This window comes from Hemicordylus capensis, chromosome 7 (genome assembly GCF_027244095.1).
Source record: "Hemicordylus capensis ecotype Gifberg chromosome 7, rHemCap1.1.pri, whole genome shotgun sequence".
Taxonomy (NCBI): domain Eukaryota; kingdom Metazoa; phylum Chordata; class Lepidosauria; order Squamata; family Cordylidae; genus Hemicordylus; species Hemicordylus capensis.
In genome coordinates, this window is record NC_069663.1 from 10,243,524 (window position 1) to 10,265,040 (window position 21,517).

The window sequence follows — 21,517 nt, forward strand, 5'->3', positions numbered from 1 at the left end:
ATCAAAAAAAGGGAAACATAAGAACATAGGAAGCTGCGTTATTATACAGAGTCAGACCCTTGGTCCATCTAGTTCAGTAATCTCTACCCAGACTGGCGGTGGCACTCCAAAATTTCAGGCAGGAGTCTCTCCCAGCCCTTTCTGGAGATGCCAGGGAGGGGACATAGAACCAGTGTTCCCTCTAACAGGGGTTCCCAGATGTTGTTGACTACAACTCCCAGAATCCCCAGCTGCAATGGCTTTTGCTCGGGGGTTCTAGGAATTGTAGTCAACAACATCTGGGAATCCCTGTTGGGGGAACACTGCTTGGAACCTTCTGCTAAGCAGCTAAGCCCACTCTCCCTGCTCACGATCAGGGAGGGAGCCCTAGGTGGCCAGATTGGCCACCCACATGATTGCCCACTCTGTGACGGAGCTGGCGGGGGCTGTGGGGAGCGGGGGCCGATCGGTCCCCGGAAGCTCCAGCATGCCCTGTGCAAGCACGCAGGGCATGCTGGCAAGACCCCCGGAGCTGGTAGGCGGCTTTTTGCCTCCCCTCCGGGGATCTCCTCGTGAGTAGCTGCGGTGCAGAGCCATGGTGCAGCTACTCACGATAAAAAAACCTGGTTTTAGGGGAGGGGTATTTAGGCGGGTTAACCGCCTGGGAGCCACCGGGCTTGCTTGCGAGCCCAGTTACCTCCCACGATCAGTCAAAATCGGGCTAGGCTCCCCTAGCCCGATTTTGCCTGATCATGGGAAGAGCCCCGTAGTCTCCCATCCAAATGCAAACAAGGGTTGATACTGCTTAGCAAAGGGGACACGCCATGCTTGTTACCGCAAGACCAGCTCTCCTCTTACAATTTACAAATTTATCCAGGTCCCCGGGGGAGGGAGGGAGGGAGGGGGGGCCCACTGGCTGAGTGACAGCTTCGCTCTCCTCCCCGCACTTCCCCAACTGACTGACACTCTGTTGGCTGCTGACCGGAGGACTCGTCTTGGCTTCAGAAAAGACAAGCTGTCTCTGGGAGGCGTACATGTAGGTCAGGGCCGCCCAACTTCAGCCCTCCAGCTGTTTTTCCGACTACAGCTCTCATCATCCCCAGCCACAGTTGCCAATTGTTAGGGATGATGGGAGTTGTAGTTCATCAACAACTGGAGCGCCAAACAACGCATTTCTGATCTTACAGTGTGCTTTGGGAGCCTGAGCAGAGCTCAGAAGTACTAGTCACCTTATGCAACAGCATGTACACGGAAGGATTGGGGGAGTTGTACGAGGGCTCACTTCTAATGTGCACACTTCGTTGCTGCAGACGTCGGCCACTCTTCCAAAAAGGAGTTCCAGGCATGGGGGAAGCAAATATAATTGATTACTTAAGACAGCAGGAGACTGAGGGAAGCAGATCTTGGCTCAGAGCATGGGCAGCCCTTTCTTGAAGCAAGGTGGATGGCAGGATACTGGGGCACCAGCAGAACGGTCAATAAGGACTAATTATTGTCCCTGGACTTATCCCCTCACTTCTTAGGTAGCATGGGCTATGATCCATCCAAGGGTCTCATCAAACAGTGCTTGACGGACATAGAGCGTCTGTGATGAAACGAGGGTGACTCTATGCTTTCCTGGGATCTACCCTCAGTAGGGAGATTGCTCTGATCCCAATCTAGGAGCATGCCGCTCCTTCAAGGTAGGCTGCCACCAGTTGAAGACTGATCTAAACCACTGACCAGGCTTAGACACGGCTTCAGCAACCTAGAACTGTCCGGCTGGCGACTTACAGGCACTGTATAGCCAGAGTCCACACAACCCAGCTCTAGACAAGATTTTATTCTGAAAACAACTCAACAGTAGCGAATGACCTTACGAGGCACATGGGGAAGAGTTTTGCAAGTAATCCTCCAGAACCCATTAAATCAGACTGAAGCCACTTCTAAGTATATGAGCTGGGTCTCACGATCTGTGAGACCCAGTTTTGTCAAAACTGCAGGGAGAGCGGGCTAAGCCCGGGCTAAGAGGTGGGCTACAGGAGCGGGTTAGCTGCTCCGGAACCACTGGGCTCGGCTGCGAGCCCGGTGGTTCTAATGATCACAAAAATCGGGCTAGGAAAATCCTAGCCTGATTTTTGTAATCGTAAGAATAGCCCCTATGAACTTTATTAAGAAACAAGGGTTGCACACAGAATAAGGAATTGGGGGGAAATAGGGTGAAACGGGGAGTAAAGAAAGGAATACAGGAATTCAAAAGAAAATACAAAAAGGATTTACTAACTGACTAGCACTGAGCTTTATCTTAGTCTATCAGTAGGCAGGTCCTTGGCTGAGAGAGCGTTAATCTCTACAGGTTCTCCTGTGGAGAACACCCATTTACAGATGGGAAAGGGTGAACACTGGCGAAGCCTTTGTCCTCTAGCTTTAAAGCCATGAGGGAGGGGGGTGAGCCAGGCTCAGGCGACTGTGGGTCTCACACCTGTCTGTAGTTCAAAGAGTATTTTAATGTCCTCCCCTCTGGGTGGTGAGATGCAAAGTGGCCCTTTCTCTTGTGTCTGATAAGATTAGAAAATTGGTGAACTCTCACTTCAAGATGATGGAGGTCTTATTGTCTAATGGATATAGGCAGGGCTCTGAATTTCCTCACCAGTGAGAGACTCAGATACTCAGACTCTCCTGTGGCTTACTTAACTCAGCTGGAAGTTCCAAAGCACAGGAGGGCCTCAACGCTGGCATGGTGCCATGTTCTCCCCTCAGCAGTGCTTGAGGGACGTTACAGGAAGATCCAGTTTCTGGAACGACATTGCACCTGCAACTCTGAGCAAGTAGAAACAACTGAGGACATCCAGAAGAGCTGGTCCTGTGGTAGCAAGCCTTAGCTAAGCAGGGTCAGCCCTGGTTGCATATGAATGGGAGACTAGAAGTGTGAGCACTGTAAGATATTCCCCTCAGGGGATGGACCCGCTTTGGGAAGAGCAGAAGGTTCCAAGTTCCCTCCCTGGCAGCATCTCCAAGACAGGGCTGAGAAATATTCCTGCCTGCAACCTTGGAGAAGCTGCTGCCAGTCTGTGAAGACAATACTGAGCTAGATAGACCAATGGTCTGATTCAGTATATAGCGGCTTCCTATGTTCCTTTGGTGACTGTTTTACAGGGATATCTCAATATCTATTGAGGTCTATCAATGGCTACTAGTCAGAGGCTACAGGCCACCTCCAGCCTCAGAGGCAGGATGCCTCTGAATACCAGTTGCAGGAGAGTGACAGCCATAGGCGAAATGGGGGGGGGGCACCAGTGCCATGGTGCTCCCCACCCCCTCCCCAATTCGCAGATTTTTAATTTTTTTAAAAAAATTACCTGTAGCCCCTTTGGGGGGCTTCCTAAGGGCCGTGGGGGGAGGGGGTCTGCAAAGGTTCCCCTCCCCCCACCGGCCAGCGGCCATTTTTAAAAAATAAAAAAAGGCTGCTGATAACAAAAATGGCCACTGCACATGCTCAAATGGCATCTGCAAGACCCAAGTCTAGATTTTTCCTTGATCTAGGGAGTCAGAAGAATGCAAAGTTGTTGTCAAGGGACCCAAGCATTTAAAAAACAGATATAGATGGCACAAAAGTAAGTGGACAAAACATCCCTTAAAAAGACAATGTTAGTTTAATACATTGTAAGCTGGCAAAACTGAAGGGTGGGGTGGGGGGAGAGGCAAGGAATAAAATTGAAATATTCATTCGCATGCTGTTTAATTCTCTATACAGAGCTCTATCTTTATCTGAATATTTGTCAAGCTATCTGATTATAAGGTTTGCGGGATTTCAAACTTGGAAAGTGCCTGCCTTTAACTTGTGTGGTGCTTTTAAAAAACAAAAAACCCCAAATATCACACTGTTTTGCTGTTCTGTGGCTGTCTGCAACTTCCACCTTCTTCCTGATCAAGCTGCTAGATCCAAGCCTATTATAAGCTGCTGGATAATTTCAAATTGTTTGGGGGCCCTAGGATTTCCCATTGCAACCATCTCCCTTTAAGGCAAAAGCTGTTTAGACAGAAAAAACCCATCCCTGAATTTCCTGGAGGCAGCAACCTGTAGTGAGGTGTGCTGAGCTGGCAGAGCATTGGCTCAAGAGAGCTTTCACGACTTAGCTCTGTGCAGCCATGCCCAGCACATGGATGTGCTGCGTTTCCTTGGGAAGGCAACTGGCACATATGTGCCACATGTATGGTTGTATGTGTGTGTGTATGCATGTGTGTGTTGCTTACAACCTGTTTCTCCTGAAAGTGTCTGAACTTGTATTTTTGAACGGATATTCTGGTAAAGTTATCTGAAAGATGGGTGTCAGATGTTAGGACAGGGGCGCAATTTCAGTGCTTGCCCGAGGCGCGATTTCCCCTAGATACTCCTCTGGTGACAGCAGGAGAGAGGGCATGCCCTCAGGTCCTGCCTGTAGGCTTCCAGAGGCATCTGGTGGGCCAGTGTGTGAAACAGGATGCTGGACTAGATGGGCATTCTTGGGCCGGGCTGTTCTTATAGGAGGGCTGGGTCCCCCATCTTTTAAGCACCTAAAAGTGTTGGGCGAGAGCATAGAGGGATTTAAGGGAAAGCAGTTTGCACTGGCTGCGGAAGAGGAGGAAAGTCAGAGGAAGGAGGGATTTGTAGCTTCCGGTCCACTGTTCTTAGCAGAGGCCTTTCCCAAACTGCCCGCAGAGGGGAGGGGGAGAGGAAGTCATAATCAGCCTGCAGGGCTTCGCTCACACAGCAGCTTCCAGTCTCCCCTCTCTGCTGGGTCAGCTATGTCAATGGAAATATGACATTAAATGTGCAAGGAGAGTTCATGACAGCTGTCTTCTAGCATCCAGAAATGAGAGAGAGAATTGGCAAGCAGTCAAACTGGAGGCGTGGATGATAGATCCCAAACAATGCACTTCTCCATGGGTGTTGCAACTCTTTCTTGGTAGTGCTCCTGCTGGTCAATTATGGATCCATACGAAAGATGCACGTGTTTACCTTACTCCAAAAGTAGAAGACCACTTCTGCAGTAGTAGCACTGGCAGTTCCACGGGACTGTATGGAAGTGAAGTAATGAAATAATTATACTGCTGTTTGAAGCTGCATTATACTGAGTCAGACCACAGGTCCATCTAGCTCAGTGTTGTCTTCACAGACTGGCAGCGGCTTCTCCATGGTTGCAGGCAGAAATCTCTCAGCCCTGCCTTGGAGATGCTGCCAGGGAGGGAACTTGGAACCTTCTGCATGCAAACAAGCAGATGCTCTTCCAAGAAGTGAAGTTAGGTGTAAATAGATGCATCATCTGTTAGGTGTAAACAGTCCAGTGTGGTGTAGTGGTTAGAGTGTTGGACTGGGAACAGGGAGACCAGAGTTCAAATCCTCATTCAGCCATGAAACCCACAGGGTGACTCTGAGCCAGTCATGTCTCTCTCAGCCTAACCTACCTCACAGGGTTGATGTGAGGGTAAACATAACCATGTACAGTGCTCTGGGCTCCTTGGAGGAAGAGTGAGATATAAATGTAAAATAAAATAATAATTATTATATAAACTTTTATGTAGAACTATAATTGACCTTTCCAGAGCGGCCCCATCCCTTAAGGGGAATATTTTACAATGCTTACATGTAGTCTTCCATTCAGATGCAAACCAGGGCAGACCCTGCTTAGTAAGGGGACAATTCATGCTTACTACTACCACAACACCAGCTCTCCTTCCAATGCAGATGTGAATGCACCCTGTGTGAAGACATCTACAGTCCTATTCAGACATTATGCTGTAGGCATGTACAGATGTCTGTAACCCATACATGTGTGAATGACTGTTCACTTTAAAAGGAATCTGGGTCCAAGCCCCTCTGATGCAGATCCAGGGCTGGCCCTAAGGTTTTTGGTGCCCCTGGCAAAGTTTGATTTTGGCACCACCACCCCAGCCAAGAAGTGAGGAGCCCGGTTTTTAACTTCAGCCACAAGGGAATGCCTAGCCATGTGGACAACCAGCAACTGACTAGCCCATGCTGGTTTGAGGATATAGTGGGAGAGAGCTCCCGGCCGATTATGGGGGCAAAATCCTAACACTTCAGAGATGAAAAGATGCTGTTGTTGATCTGGAAAACCAGCCTGAGACCATTTCTTTTTGGAAACAATGAATGCGGAGGCAGGCAATTGTATTGCATTGTTTTTATTCCTTGTTGTTTTGGTCATGGACTGTAATAATAAATTTGATTTGATTTGAGGGAGGGCAGCTGATGAGACTAGCTGCTTAGTTGGTGGCTGAGGTGCCAATGAACAACGAAAAGTAGATGCCACCATAGAGTAGACCCTGTTCCTCATTGGGGCGCGAGCTCTTGGAGAGACGCCAGCGGTCTGCTCCGACGAGTACTTCCTCATTAAACGAACTCTGACTCACAAGAGCTTCTGCTGCAACATGTGCATCAGTCTTGTGGGTGGCATGTGATTCTTTGCTGTTTCTTGCACCTTGTGCATGCACAAGCACTTTCTCTGCAAGGGACAAAAGCTGCACAAGGGGTTAAATGCCATTTGCATCCCTTGCCTGTACAAGGATTGCCAATAGCTGGGTAGGAGCAGCAGAATCGTCTTTGTTTGAGAGTATCAATTCATGGGATGGCTGCAGTCACTTGCGTGGATTCATCCTCTAGGAGGGGGAACCAGGAAAGAGCGCAGGGGCCATCTGCTTTGAAAGCTGTCAAGCGTCCAAAGCAGGAGATCTGCTTCGGTTTCAAGCAGGCTGTGCAGAGCGTCTGGATGTGGCTGCAGGAAGGGTGTCCATTCGGCAAAGAACTGGATGGGCTGGGGATGATGGGAGCGGGGCTGCGGAGAGCGGGTTTGGGTACTGGTGGGGAAACAATTCTTTTTAGACCCCTACTGCAAGGCCCTCTCCCACTGTCGCTGCAAGCTCCCCCAGCCCCCCAAGGCCAAACCGTCGAGCTTTAAAATAATTCTAGCCACCATGTGCGTGGCTGGGGGTTGAGCCTGCAGTTTGAATCGAGTGTGGACACTCTATTCAAACTGCGCAGGTGTGCTGGAGTGCTTGACTCACCCTCTGGCCACGCACATGGCTGCTAGAATTTTTTTAAAGATCACGGTTTGGCCTTGTGGTGGCAGGAGGCAAGACAAAAACATATGCAACATAGTCAGGCCCCAGGCCCCCTTCTGGACCGCCAGGCCCCGGTAGTTTGTACCAGCTTCTCCCTCCACCCCCCGGCCCTGGATGGGAGCTGTAGTGCAACAACTGAAGGTTACCTATCCCTGCCCTAGCCTCACCTAGCTTTCTGCTGCTTCCATCTTCATAGCAATGGGCCCTCCAGAGGCGTATCTAGGGCAAATAGCGCCTAGGGCAAGCACTGAAATTGCGCCCCTGTCCAAACGTCTAACTTTGCCATAATATCAGCTCAAAAATACTAGTCAAGCTCATTGATCTTTTAATATTTCAAAAACTATTTAGCAGTGGATGTAGCCAGACCAAAAAATGCTTGAAAACTACAAATTTCAGTATGCTGGGGCTCATGAAATACTCAAATACTATGTGGAAGTGTACTTGGAAAACTGAACAGAAGCGCCTGTCTAATTCTCTACTATGCATTGTAGCATCACTATTAGATAAGTTTTTAAAATAAATTGAGAATTTGACTTTCCACAGATACTAGGGCCTTGCAGAGGCCATTTGAGCATGCGTGGTAGCCATTTTGTTTTTGATGGCCATTTTGAACTTTTTTTCATTTTAAAAAATGGCGCCGCCTTCAAGCGGCGCCCGGGGCACGTGCCCTGCCTGCCCTACCCTAGATACGCCCCTGGGGCCCTCTATTTATTTTTCATCTCTATGCAGAATGAGTTTTGTTCTGAGTGGCAGTATCAAGGCAGAGTGTGCACATGCGCATTCAGAGTGGGGCTTTCCTGATTCAACCTGAGCGGGATCTAAAATTAACTGAGCGGACATGAAAAAACTTGTTTGCGTGTGCACACATCTTAGAGGGAGCACTGCTTCAGAGTTGCGGTATTATAAGATCAGAGACTTTTTTTAAAAACACAGTTATTCTTGGGAGGGGGAAAGGTAGGAGTTTAATGATCAAAATCAAATTATCAAACACCTGGGCTGTGGACCAGATCTTTAAAGTATTTAGCAACAACCCTGGCTAAAGTCATTGCAGCAAGACCCCCCAAAAGACCAGGATTAGTCCCACTGTTGGAGGAAAGAGGCTCTCTTTCACGCTCAAACAGCCCCCTGCTGCAAAAAGAATGGTTTATGTTATAGGGACATAGGAAGCTGTCATATATTGAGTCAGACCATTGGTCTATCTAGCTCAGCGTTGTTTACACAGACTGGCAGCAGCTTTTCCAAGGTTACAGGCAGGAGTCTCTCCCAGCCCTCTCTTGGAGATGCTGCCAGGGAAGGAACCTGGAACCTAGATGCTCTTCCCAGAGCAGCTCTATCCCCTCAGGAGAATATCTTACAGTCATCTACACCCCAGGCGAATCACCCCAGGCGACCCCAAGACTATAAACACGTTGCAAATCACAAACCTCCTGTTAGTAGAGATCGAATTAGTAGTTGGAAGCAGAACGAATAGAGCCTAACTTCTAAGTCTTTTAACACAGTGCCTTTTACTTAAGGTTCCCTCCTACATGCTGTGGATTTAGTTTGTATCGGATTGTCAGCGCATGGGTTACCAAGGGATGTTGTTGAGTCTTTTGGCAAAAAATACCGCACCATTGAGGTCCCCTAGGATCCTCTCTCATGTACTGTGAATTTGGTTTTTATTGGATCGCAAATGCAGCCATTATTAGGGACACACACACACACACCTACCTCATAATCCTTCAAAAAATCAATGCAGGCATCCAACATACAACATATGATACAAGTTAAGATTGTACAACCAAGAGCAGCATCTTACATATTTCCCAGCTACATATTTTGCAGGGGGAGGGGTGTGCATGGCTGGCAATTCTAGCAAGACTGCAGAAGCCGTGCAGTGTGACTAGACCAGACTTGCAATGCACCATCCCACGAGTAGCTCACCAACCACGGAATGTGGATGGCCACGTGCTCTGCTTTAGCGACAGCAGTGAGAACAGCAGCTTCCACTGGGTCTCCGGTCACTGGTAGACAGCACGGATTTAATGGGTCACAAATTGTGCAGGCCAGGACGCAACTGATGGATCTGGACGTGGCGATTCCCATTCCAACCCCTCCAGCAGCAAGGTTCCGGGTTGCTTAGGTGGCCACACCTTCTCATCTGGACAGGTTCTTCTCCAGATCCAAATAAGTGATCATGGACTCGTTGTAAATACTTGGGAGCCGCAATAGTAATAGTCACACCTGAAGTGCTTTGTTCCTGCTTTGTGCGTCCCGGGACTTAGTTCTAGCCTTGGGAGACTAATTATGGAGCTGAGCTAATTGACTCCAAGGCCGCACTTTTGCTCAGGGTTAATGGCAAGGGTTCTCAAATGCCGCTGGACTACAACTCCCATCACCCCCTGACACAGTGGCAGGGGATTATGGATGTTGTAGTCCAGCATCTGGGGACCCAACTTTGAGAACCCCTGAATTAAATGAAGCCCTCAGCCCTACCCGAAATCTCCCAGGTTCAGTGAGGCAGCTCATGAGGCTTCATTCCGCAGATGTTCTCAGTACAAAGACATTTCTTCTGTAGTCTGCAATAACTAACACTCTTTTCCCCTGCCCTGAGGGCTTGCTGGAGAGGAATGCCCTTCTCCTTACAGATACATAACTACAGCTAATGCCACAAATGCAGGATGATGATGTGAAAAGGCAAAAAGTCAGGCCACATTTGAGCCCTGTTAACACTAGATTTGAAATCTTCTAGTTGCAATTTCATCCCACTCAGTATTTGTTCTTGCTGTGTACCAAAACCCTATTTGGTTTTATTTGATCCAAATACAAAGCATAGGAACATAGGAAGCTGCTATATACTGAGTCAGCCCCTTGGTCCATCTAGCTTAGTCTTGTCTTCACAGACTGGCAGCGGCTTCTCCAAGGTTGCAGGCTGGAGTTTCTCTCAGCCCTATCTTGGAGATGCTGCCAGGGAGGGAACTTGGAACCTGGATGCTCTTCCCAGAGCGGCTCCACCCCGAGCGGAATATCTTACAGTGCTCACACTTCTAGTCTCCCATTCATATGCAACCAGGGCAGACCCTGCTTAGCAAAGGAGACAAGTCATGCTTGCTACTACAAGACCAGCTCTCCTCCAGTAGCAGTCTTTGCCCCAAAAGCTTTACATTGCTGTTTGGGCATGGGGGCAGAGAGAAGATGGTTGTGAAACCATCTAGAAAATAAGTGCTATGTATGGAGAAGGGTTGTGCAGGTAGGAAGAAATCTGGCTCCAGAAGAGAAACACATTTCTGCACAGCTCTGAAACGTTTGCTACTCTAGTCTGGCATAATATTCACTCTAGTTTCCATGGTGAGCTCTAGAGTAGCCAGGTCTTTTATCCTCTAGGTGTCATCTCAGGTGAGGAAAAATCAGATGCTTGGATTAGGTTTTTCATATACAGGAAGCTGCAATCTCACCACTGAAAGAACAAGCTGCTAGTTTCCCTGGAACATCTGTCAAAGGGAAACATGCAACCTCACACCTTCGGCAAATGACCATCCTTGCATTCAGCTCCCTTTTCTTTCCAGCAAAGCTGTGCCCAAAGACTACAATCCTCATTTCTTTTAAGCAGTCAGGGAAGCAGACAGATTTCCAGCAATGTTTACAACTTCGAGCTCTCCTCTCTGTAAGTCCTGGAGAAACGAGGAATACTTTCAGGGAACCTTCATGACGGCATCTCAGCAGCAGATCTACCAGGAAGCTCTTTGTAGGTGTTCTATCTCGGCAGCTGTTATATAAAAGAGGGTGCTCCCTGCCCCGCCAACCTGGGGTACAAAGAATGCCCAGAAAAATTGAAAGTCTTTCATATCTAGAGATTGGATTTCTGTGGGGGCCCATTGGGAACAATGCATTCGCCAATACCTTCCAGAAGACCATCCCACTGGTCAAAAGATTCTTTCAGCTCTAGAGAAAGGAGAGAGAGGGGATATCATTGGAAGGTTATCATCACACGAGGAAGGCTGTTCTCGTGATGGTTATCAGGCTAGGAGAAGCCTCCTAGCCCAGTTTGGGAGTTGTGTGCTCCCGATATTTTGATCGCGTATTAGCAAGGCCGGAGGTGGAGATCTTGCTCATCTGTCAAGCCCAAGCTAAGTAGGTGTTTCCCTTCTACCTCATTCTGAAACTGGGGACGGAATCTGGGGAGGGCGTGATTGTCCTACCCAGCTGGGGCTCGACAGATGAGGAAGCTCCAACCTTGCTTTAATCGAACCCACAATCAAATATCGGGAATGCACACAGTTCTTGGACTAGGGTGGGAGGCTTCTCCTACCCCAATAATAACTGCGAGAAGAGCCCTAAGATAACACTGCTGGCAAGATTTAGATACAAGCATTAAGGGGAACTAGCTGAACCCGCACAGGGCATCTGTGTGGTAGTTTACTTACTTTTAGGGGTTTTGTTGGGAGAATTTAATTGGTTGGTTGTTTCTTCTACACTCCCCCCCCTCCTTCTCCAGTCTCTCTTCCTGCCCTCCATCCCTCCGCCTCCTGCCCCAGTCTCGCTTCTTGCCCTCCCTCCCCGTTCCCCTCCCGACCCGGCCTCCTTCAATGGGTGCCGGGACTTTCCTCCGCTGCCCCTTCACCCCACTGCCCCTTCCCCTCCCGACCTGGCCTCCACCACCAACCGCCTGCCCGTTTCCCCCAAGCAGGCCACTGCCAGCCGCACACTTCCCAGCCGCCTTGCCGCCAGCTTCCCCAAATGGCCCACCGCTCTCGTGAGTGGTGCCGACTGCCGGTGCCCAGCCAATCTGGTGCCTCCGCGGCTCAGCCAATCAGCCGAGTGCCGCGGATTACACTCCACACATCAGGCACGTCTACCAGGAGTAAATATAGAGAGAGTGCTTGGGGGCCCATCAGGATGCTCCCCCAACGGCAGCCAGCTTGCGAAGCAAGGGTTGTAAAACTACAGAACTGGTATTCCTGCATGGATCTGAATCCTCCCCAAGGGACTGAACTTTTGCACTGAGATGCCGAGGCAGGGCAAGACCTGTCGCCCGTCTGTCTCTACAGCTAACCCTTTCCTAACTGATCTGACTTCACCCAGAAGTATCAAGCCCTTATTGGCTCGAATCTGCTTGTAAATATCCGTTTGCTGTCGGATTTGAGACTCTAGATACGAGACATGCGCTTGAAGCCAGTTCCAGCGATGACGACAGCAATGAATGCGCCACTGAGAGACCTTAAAGGCCAAGTTGAAGACAGATCATCCTGCAGAGAATCGATCTATGTGGTTGCTAAGAGTCAACACCGACTTGATGGCACTTAATCAATCAATCAATCTCATACAAGCAGCCACGACTACCCTAAATCGTGATCTATGCAATTTTATCAGCCAACCATGTATATTAGCCTGGTTCCCTCTATCAGATCTATATTTATTCATTAGTTCTTAAAGCAGGGGTTCTCAAACTTGGGTTCCCTACATTGTTGGACTACAGATTCCATCATTCCCAGCTGCAGAGGGGCATTGTGGCTGGGAAAGATGGGAATTGTAGTCCAACTATAGCTGGGGACCTAGATTTGAGAACCCCTGCACTGAAGCGACAAGAACCCATATATACAACTTAAAATATGGGATGGGGCCGTAGCTCAGAGGTAGAGTATCTGCTTTGCATGCCGTTGGTCCCAGGTTCAATCCCTGGCAACATCTCCAGGTAGGGCTGGGAAAAACTCTTGCCTGGAACCTTGGAGAGCTGCTGCCAGTCAATGTAGGCAGAACTGAACTAGGTGGACCAATGGTCCAACTCAGTATCAGGAAGCTCCCTATGCTCCTAATAGTTTGTAGCCACCTAATGGCGCAACGGGGAAATGACTCGCTTAGCGAGCAAGAGGTTGCCGGTTCAAATCCCCGCTGGTATGTTTCTCAGAATATGGGAGACACCTATATCGGGCAGCAGCGATATAGGAAGGTACTGAAAGGCATCATGTCATACTGCTCAGGAGATGGCAATGGTAAACCCTTCCTGTATTCTACCGAAGAAAACACCAGGGCTCTGTGGGCACCAGGAGTTAAAATCGACTCAACGGCACACTTTACCTTAATAATAACACCACCCATCATCCCCCAGCCATTGTGGCTGGGAAGGGTGGGAATTGTAGTCCAACAACATCCCTCTATCCCTGGGTTAGAGTAATTTGGATCCTAAGCATGTTTACTCAGGTTCACTCAGCCCTGATGAGTACAGTTGGACTTACTCCATAGTAAGAGTATTTTGTAGACTTGAGAGTGCAATTGTGAAAACAAAATGGGCAGAAGTGGTGACAGTTACTCTAGATTACTTACTCCAGGTGGGCACTAGGAGTCAACACTGACTCAACGGCACAACTTCACTTTTAATTTTACCCCAAGTCTTGGGAAGCCAAAAATCAAAATCAATAATGCAATTGATAAAATAACCTGAGAACACAACGTCAGCTTAACCAAACAGACCAAAATTGCACCCTCCTTGCCCTTGCCACTAACTTTGGCTTTCTAGTTTGACTTACGGAGATGTTTCTGCAGGAAGGCGAGAGCAGCCTGGTTGGTAAGGTTGAGGCCTTCGTGGGGATCGATGGTTCCTCTTGTTCTGTAGACCTTGTTCAGGAGATTCCCCGCCAGGAAGGTGAAGTCGGTCTGGCTCTGGTGGACAGTACCCCTGAGAAGAGGACACAAGTGTGCTTAATATCCCCATAATCACTGGGTAAGATCAGATGGGCCATCCTTCTCCCGGCTTCAGCACGGGAGATTTCATGTGCGGCACTTTTAAGAAATGTCTGTCTAACCTCTTCTTGAATAGAGGATTTTAAGAAAAGAGAAACCAAGTGTGTTCTTTAAAATGTTCATTGATAATATGATGAGATCTCAGGAAACGTTTGTTTTGTCTACACCACTACGATGAAAATTTATATACTGCTTTTCAACAAGTTTCTCAAAGCGCTTTGCACAGAAAAGGAATAAGAAGATGGTTCCCCATCTCCAAAGGACTCACAATCTAAATTTTAAAAAATGTAAACACAAGCAACAGCCACTGCAGGAATGCTGTGCTGGGACTGGATAGGTACAATCGCTCTGCTCCTAAATAATCACTTTTAAACGTAGCTTTTTGGAGACTAAGTCACTGTAGAGGCCTGGAACGCTTTCTAACTCACATGATAAATTCTACACCGGGCTGTTTTCAACCACATACAAAATGTGCAGTTCCCAAAAAGTGGAGTTCTAAAAGAATATTTGTGCAGTTCACAAATTCAGGTCACACCAATTTGCATTATGTTATATGATGTAAAAGGGACCGATGACAGTGAGAAGTGTGAGTAATCCAGATGTCATGAGCACTGAAATAAAATCACCCCATCTTCATTGTGGAGGAGACATGGTCTTGCGGTAGCAAACATGAATTGTCCCCTTTGCTAAGCAGGGTCTGCCCTGATTTGCATTTAGATGGGCAACTACATGTGAGCGCTGCCTTTTGTAAGATATTAGCTTTAGGGAGATGGGGCTTTAGCTCAGTGTAAAGCATCTGCTTGCATGCAGACGGTCCCAGGTTTACTCTCTGGCATCTGCAAGTAGGGCTAGGAAAGACTCCTGCCTGAAATCTTGGGGAGCTGCTGCCAGTCAGTGTAGACAATACTGAGCTAGATGGACCAGTAGTCTGACGTGGTATAGGGCAGCTTCCTAAGTTCATATTTTATTCAGCTAGTCCTAGACCTTCTTACCTACAGCCTCTGTCTCCCTTACTCTATTCATGTCTACTTTAGATGTTAAGCTTGAAGAGAAGGACCATGTCAAATTATTTATTCTATGAACAACACTTGACTCCTGTGTGCGTACATTTATTTAGCTTTGATCACTCTGTCTGAATGAGTCCAGACTTACAGGATGGTTATAATCTTGCTCTCATTGCTTGTAGAGCAGATCCATTTCATTTTGGCCACACTTTCTGCAGTCTGGAACGACTCCGTGTTGACAAAAAGGACGGGCTTTGTCACCTTGGGGTAGAGTTTGTTCTCCACAGGAAACATCCAGGCGTCGAGGGCGACAGCACATCTGCAGAAGAGATCAGTGCAACACTGTGAAACCAAGCAGGTAACCCACGCCTTGGATTCCCACCTGGCTGCAGGTCACTAGAAAGATGTCCCTAGCCTCCATTCTGGAGTCTTTAGGGCAACGTCTGCTATTTAAAAGCATCACAGTAGCTTCTGGAGCATACTCACTTAAATTGGGTCTCTTTAACAAGGGCTAAAATGGCAGTTGCTCCTCCGAAAGAGTGACCCATGGCTGCAACTTTTGTCAAGTCCACATTGTCCTGGAACAGAGTGGGAAGAAAATGTTGAAGTCTGAGAACTGCCTTCTTTGTCCTTCAGCACCACACCCACTGCCACACAATAGGCCCATTCACACATTACATTCAACACACGTACGGCCACGGTACAGTGTACTCATGTATAGATCTATACACTTGTACAGCATAACGTCTAAATCAAACTAGCGAAAGAGGCTCATCAACAACAACTTTATTTGTTGGCTGTCCGGTAACAATTGATCTCCGGGCGGCTCACCATGTAAAAACGCCAGAACCATAGAATAAAATATACCAATAAAAAGACACCCCTCTCTCTAGTAGCCACCCACTTGGCTACTGATTTGGTGTAGGCACTCAGAGGGGGGCCTCCACGGAGGATCTTAAGGTCCAGCAGGGACATATGGGGTGAGGCACTACTTCAGGTGACTGGATCCCAAGCCATTTAGGGCTTTAAAAACTAGGACTCTAAACTGGGCTTGGACACAAACTGGGAGCCAGTCTGGGTTTCCCTTCTAAGGAAAGGAGAGATCCTGCGTTCAAAATGGCAGCAAGGTCTCCAGCTTCAGAAGCTCCCTTCTCCCTTCCATGAAGGAAGGTGCACACAAGGTCCAAGCCCCGCTTTGATCTCTCCCAGGATGAATAGGGGTGGATTTTGCTTTTACCACCCACAGGTAAAAAGGCTTTTGCCTCCCTTTTACTTGGGGGGGGGGGAGAGACTGCTGTTGCATGGCAGCAGCAATAACTGGGGGGGGGGGAGTTTCCCACTTTGCCCTGTAAAGAATGCTGCTGCCAGCAGCGGGGAAGGATGAGGGACGAGGAGGGGAGAGTTTCCCCCTTTACCTTTTGAAAACGACGCTGGCACCGCGCAGCAGGATGGGGGGGCAGCGGCGAGGGGAGCTGGAAGGAGCTCACCCCCCCCCACATCCCGCCGTGCGGCGTTTTCAACGGGGAAAGAGAAAACTCTTCCCTCCTCTCCCCACCCTCCCCCTGCGGCTGCCGCCACACCCCACCCCGCCACCGGCAGCACCTTTCTTTACAGGGCAAAAGGTGAAACTTTCCCCTCACCCCCTCCCTGCAGGTATTGCTGCCGCGGTGTGGCAGTTTTGTTTTTTAAGGTAAGGGGGGGGCTTTCTCCTCACCCCCGCAACCCTTGTTGCAGCCAACGCTGCCCCGCCCAGAGATGGGCAGCAAAACTTGCCGCTTCTCAAATTTTGCCCCCGGAGGGAAAGGCATCCTCCGCCTCCCCGTTAATCTGCCACGGAGGATGAGGGCATCTGAACAAGGCCTTGGAAAAGTTAACTGGATGGAAGGACAAGTGACCATAATCCGGAATGTGGATGAAACGCTTCCCGAGCGCTCAAAGCAGACATGATCTCAGCAATCCTTCAAGACCATCCCAGCTCACAGCTATCCCACAGGAAGTGGCAGAAACTCTCCCCTGTGGTCCAAGCGAAGCCCCTGAATATGGAGGCTCTGTATAACCACTATAACCCACCTTAAGTGGTGCAGTGGAGAAATGCTTGACTGGCAAGCAGAAGGTTGCCGGTTCGAATCCCCGCTGGTATGTTCCCCAGACTATGGGAAACTCCTATATCGGGCAGCAGCGATACAGGAAGATGCTGAAAGGCATCATCTCATACTGCGTGGGAGATGGCACTGGTAAACCCCTCCTGTAGTCTACCAAAAGAAAACCACAGGGCTCTGTGGGCGCCAGGAGTCGAAATCGACTTGATGGCACACTTCACCTATATAGCCACGAGGGCTCACAATTGTTGAGAGACCTTCCCTCTTATCCTTGACTTTGTCAAATTCCGGTTTAAAGCCATCATCTTGCGGCAGCAAATTCTCACAATCCTATGTTAATACAGGATAATGTAGACACAGACATGATTAAAAAAAACACAACCCATAGGATCCCACCTTTTCAATGTTCTTTAGAAATTCTCCCTTCCTGTGCCTCAGCAATTTCTGGTCAAATCCCATGAAGAGGCAAAAGGTATTTGCATGGGTCTTGGGGGGCTCTCTTCAAGTGCCCCCCCCCCAACTATGTCTTCTATGGAAGAGAGAGTCCAGTACCTCACCCCACCCCACCCCACAACAGAATATATACAATGCAATGCTTTTGCAGAAATGATAATGAAAAAGAGCAAAATATAGGTGAGGAGAAAAGCAGAACAGTACACAGAAAGGTTTTTTCCTTTTTCTTTCTAAAGCGGAAAAACCCACCAGGTGTAAGAACTGAATACTAGAGGATCCTTTGTTTTTCTGTCGGTTCTTTTGCAAAACAAGAGGCACATTTGCCAAAAGAAAAGCAGGTTTAGGCTCCCTCTGGCGGTCACAGGACAACATCACAGGGAGGTCTCATTGGGAGGAAGATGACAGACAAGTACCCCATAGGGCAGGGCTGCTCACCCTGCCCTCTTGCACAGAGGCGTATCTAGGGAAAATAGCGCCTAGGGCAAGCACTGAAATTGCGCCCTCTGGCCAAACATCTGACACCCATCTTTCAGATAACTTTACCTTAATGTCAGCTGAAAAATACAAGTCAAGCTTGTTAATCTTTTAATATTTCAAAACTATTTAGCAGTGGACGTAGCCAGACCAGAAAATGCTGGAAAACTACAAATTTCAGTATGCCGGGGCTCATGAAATACCCAAATACTCTGTGGAGGTGTACTTCGAAAACTAAACAGAAGTCCCTGACTAATTCTCTACTATGCATTGTAGCATCACTATTATATAAGTTTTAAAAATAAATGGAGAATTTGACTTTCCCCAGATACTAGGGCCTTGCAGAGGCCATTTGAGCATGTGTGGTGGCCATTTTGTTTTCAGTAGCCATTAAAAATTTTTTTTTTTTCATTTTAAAAAATGGCACCCCTCTTCAAGTGGCGCCCGGGACATGTGCCCTGCCTGCCGTACCCTAGATACGCCCCTGCGCTTGCAGATGTTGGCCTTCAGCTCCCATCATTTCTGGGTATTGGCCACTGTGGCTGGGGATTATGCGAGCTGTAGTCCAAAAAACAGCTAGGGGGCCAAAGTTGAGCAGGCCTGCCATTCGGCAAGGGTGTGGATCATAATAAAAGCAACACATGTTGGGGCTGGAGAATGCAGTGTGCGAGTGTGTGTGTGAGAGTGTGTAAGTCAGCTGCAGGCCCTCCAGTGTTGCAAAGCTGAAAATGGAGACGCTTCTAACACTTCTGTTCTCACAGCTGAGGATCAATGCCGAAGCCCACCACCCCTCCATTGCCCATTGTTGAAAGCTCTTCTCAGCCCGCTCTGTGCTGAATTTATTTACACTGCAGTAGGCCTGTTCAGAACTAGCTTCAGGAGTACCTTAACAAATTGCCACCTGCTCAGAGATGCAACTTCTAAATACTAGCTAGAAAGGGCTTCAAGTTGGAGAAATGGCAATGCTACTGCCCATAACATAAAAGGTAACGTGCGCCGTCGAGTCGGTGTCGACTCCTGGCGCGCACCGAGCCCTGTAGTTGTCTTTGGCAGAATACAGGAAGGGTTGACCATTGCCTCCTCCCACGCAGTATGAGATGATGCCTTCCAGCATCTTCCTCTATCACTGCTGCCCAATATGGGTGTTTCCCAGAGTCTACTGACTAGGGCTACTGCCCATAGGTGCGTGCTAAAGATATTTTTAGGCAATTGTCAAGAATTCCTCCCAAAGGTGTCATGATGCCATGTTCCCTGGTTGCTTGGGGGGCCCTGTGGATGCTGGGGAAGGGCGTGGCATTCCTCCTGTGGGGCTTTCATTCCCTTCAAGGGGCAATAGGGATGAGAAGGGCCCAGGCTGGTCAGATCCCAGTGGGGTTGAGAGAGCAAGGCAGAGAGAGCTGTAGGGAACAGCTCCGGGGAGCTCCAGCTAGGTTGGGTGGGGCAGGAAACAGGAAGTGAGGTCAAGAAGGGGTGGGGCTGGGAGTGGGCTTGAAGCCCTGTCAGCTCTGCACTGGGGCATTTAAAGCCAAGGCAGCCAATGATGAGGGGCTGCTTCTGAAGATGGCAGCTGGGAGTTCCCCAGGAGAGGGAACTGGCTGAGGGCAGCAAGCCAGGAGGAGGACTCAGGTGACAAGCTCACCTTCTCCCCTGCCTGTTCCTGAGGCTGACCAGTTTTTGTTTTTGTTTTGGTGCTGACCCAGTCACTCTGGGGTCCAAGAAGGGCTAGCCCACCTTGGCTCCTGGGAGTCTGACAAAAGGAGAAATAGGGACACAGCAGTAGCATTGCCACCATTGTCTTTTCTTTGTTTAGGATTTTCTTTTTCTTTTTTAAAGGAAGAATGCCTGAACAGAGAAAGGGTGACCAGAGGCAAAGGTGGAACTGGTTCCTATACCTCAAATAGTTGCATAGCGGAGGGAGTTTTGGCAGGTGCTGCTTTCCTCACCCTCTCTAAGCCACTGTTCAAAGTAGAGGCGTGTCACTGTCCTCCTTGGCCATCTGCATGCAGGAAGAGGGACATGTATAGTTACAAGATTACAAGTACATCTCGAGTTCCACTTGAAGGTGGAACCTTGGGACTGAAAATGTTGAAAGCCACTGGTCTAAACAGGTAAAGAGTTCAACATGCCTCTGGAGCAGGCCTGCTCAACTTAGGCCCCCCAGCTGTTTTTGGACTACAAATCCCATAATCCCCATCCACAGTGACCAATAGCCAGGGATTATGGGAGTTGCAGGCCAACATCTGCAGGAGGGCCAAAACTGAGCAGCCCTGCTCTGGAATGTGTGTGTGTTTGTGTTTCAAACTCCTTTTCTGCCACGGATGTAGGTAAGATAGCCTCAGCCTCCATCTGTAAGATCTCTATGATGGTGACCGACCTCACACAGTTGTGATAATGAACTTCAGGAGTGACGCAGAAATGATCAGTGTTTCATTGAAACATCTTTGCTGAAACAGTCGCCCTCTTCGAAGCCATTAAGCATCCAATTGCCTTGCCTTGCATCAAAGCAGTCAGACTGAATGACCTCCGTGCCTACCTTTAGTGCAGTCAGATCAAAGTTTGTGTGCAAGATGTTGGTGATGGGCTTGCCGCTGTTGATGCTTCGGATAAGCTTGAGCCCCCGAATGCACTCGTTGGCTCTTTGATGCAGCTGCAGTGAGAGGAAAATCAAGGATTGATTTTAACCGGCTGCCATTTTAACACTATTCATGTAAAGATGGGGAAGAACTTGGTGAAGGAAGTAGCACCACCCTGGGAAAAGATCCTGGGAAAGATTCCTGTCTGAAACCCTGAAGAACCACTGCCTGTCGGTCCAGATGGTATCAAACTAGATGGACCAGTGGTCTGACTCACTACATGGTAGCTTCCTATGTATCCATGAGATTTGCCAAAACCTAAGGATTTTGTAGATGGTGACATAGCTCAGTGGCAGAGCATTTGCTTTACATGCAGAAGGTCCCAGGTCCAGTCGCTGGTAACATCTCCAGGTAGGGCTGGGAAAGCCTTAAACCTTGGAGAAGCTGCTGCCAGTCAGTGTTGACAATACAGACCTAGATGCACCCATGATCTGATTCAGTATAAGGCAGCTTCCTATTTTCTTAAGTGTTGCAAAATCCATTGGGGTGGCTTTAGGGGAGGAAGGGTTAGGGTTAAGCTTGCAGAGGACATGAATGGTGTTTTGACCTTAACTTTAGTCTTTTTAGCTCACTAGTTGGAGTGTACCTGTGGGTTCCGGAAGCGAAACTCCTTCTGATCTTTTGGCACACCTCGATAAGAAAGCCATTCCTCCTGCACCGGAGTTGTGGAGAAGTCTGGTGAATCAGGCTCCAGCTTGCAAAAATAAGTGGCAGAGGCAGAGCGGTCTCTGAAAGAACAAGGATCCATTGAGTGTCTACTCCTTGCACGGCCAGGAAGCCATGCAGTGGAGGAGGAGGAGGAACCACTTCGGCTCCTCAGAATTCCACTTGGATGGCAAAAGGGTGCTCTGAAATCCCAGAACAATAATTAAGATCAGGGTATTTTTAAATGCCGGAAGAATGCCTTATGCCTGGCATTCAGTCTCAGAACTCAGAAGCGGCCTTTTCATGAGGCAAGGGGAGACATCTGCCTCAGGTGGCAGATTGCTGGGTAGCAAGACATCTTCCGCCATCAGAACAGCTTGCTGGGACAGATCAGAGCCTTGCAAACTTTGCAAGGAGC

At 48.7% G+C, this 21,517-nt stretch overlaps 1 protein-coding gene across 2 annotated transcripts in view; it reads right to left on the bottom strand.

Moving 5' to 3' along the window:
- Positions 1–8,715: 8,715 nt before the first annotated feature.
- The window catches only part of PAFAH2 (platelet activating factor acetylhydrolase 2), a 28,869-nt gene continuing 16,067 nt past the window's right edge, over positions 8,716–21,517 (bottom strand). For both annotated transcript variants that reach the window (XM_053266691.1, XM_053266692.1), the window contains exons 5-10: positions 21,041–21,182; positions 20,355–20,468; positions 15,282–15,373; positions 14,944–15,114; positions 13,578–13,726; positions 8,716–10,995 (exon numbers count right to left, since the gene is read on the bottom strand). In XM_053266691.1, coding sequence (XP_053122666.1) covers positions 10,901–10,995; positions 13,578–13,726; positions 14,944–15,114; positions 15,282–15,373; positions 20,355–20,468; positions 21,041–21,182 — 763 coding nt within the window. In that variant the 3' untranslated portion in view covers positions 8,716–10,900. The remainder of the gene's footprint in view (positions 10,996–13,577; positions 13,727–14,943; positions 15,115–15,281; positions 15,374–20,354; positions 20,469–21,040; positions 21,183–21,517) is intronic.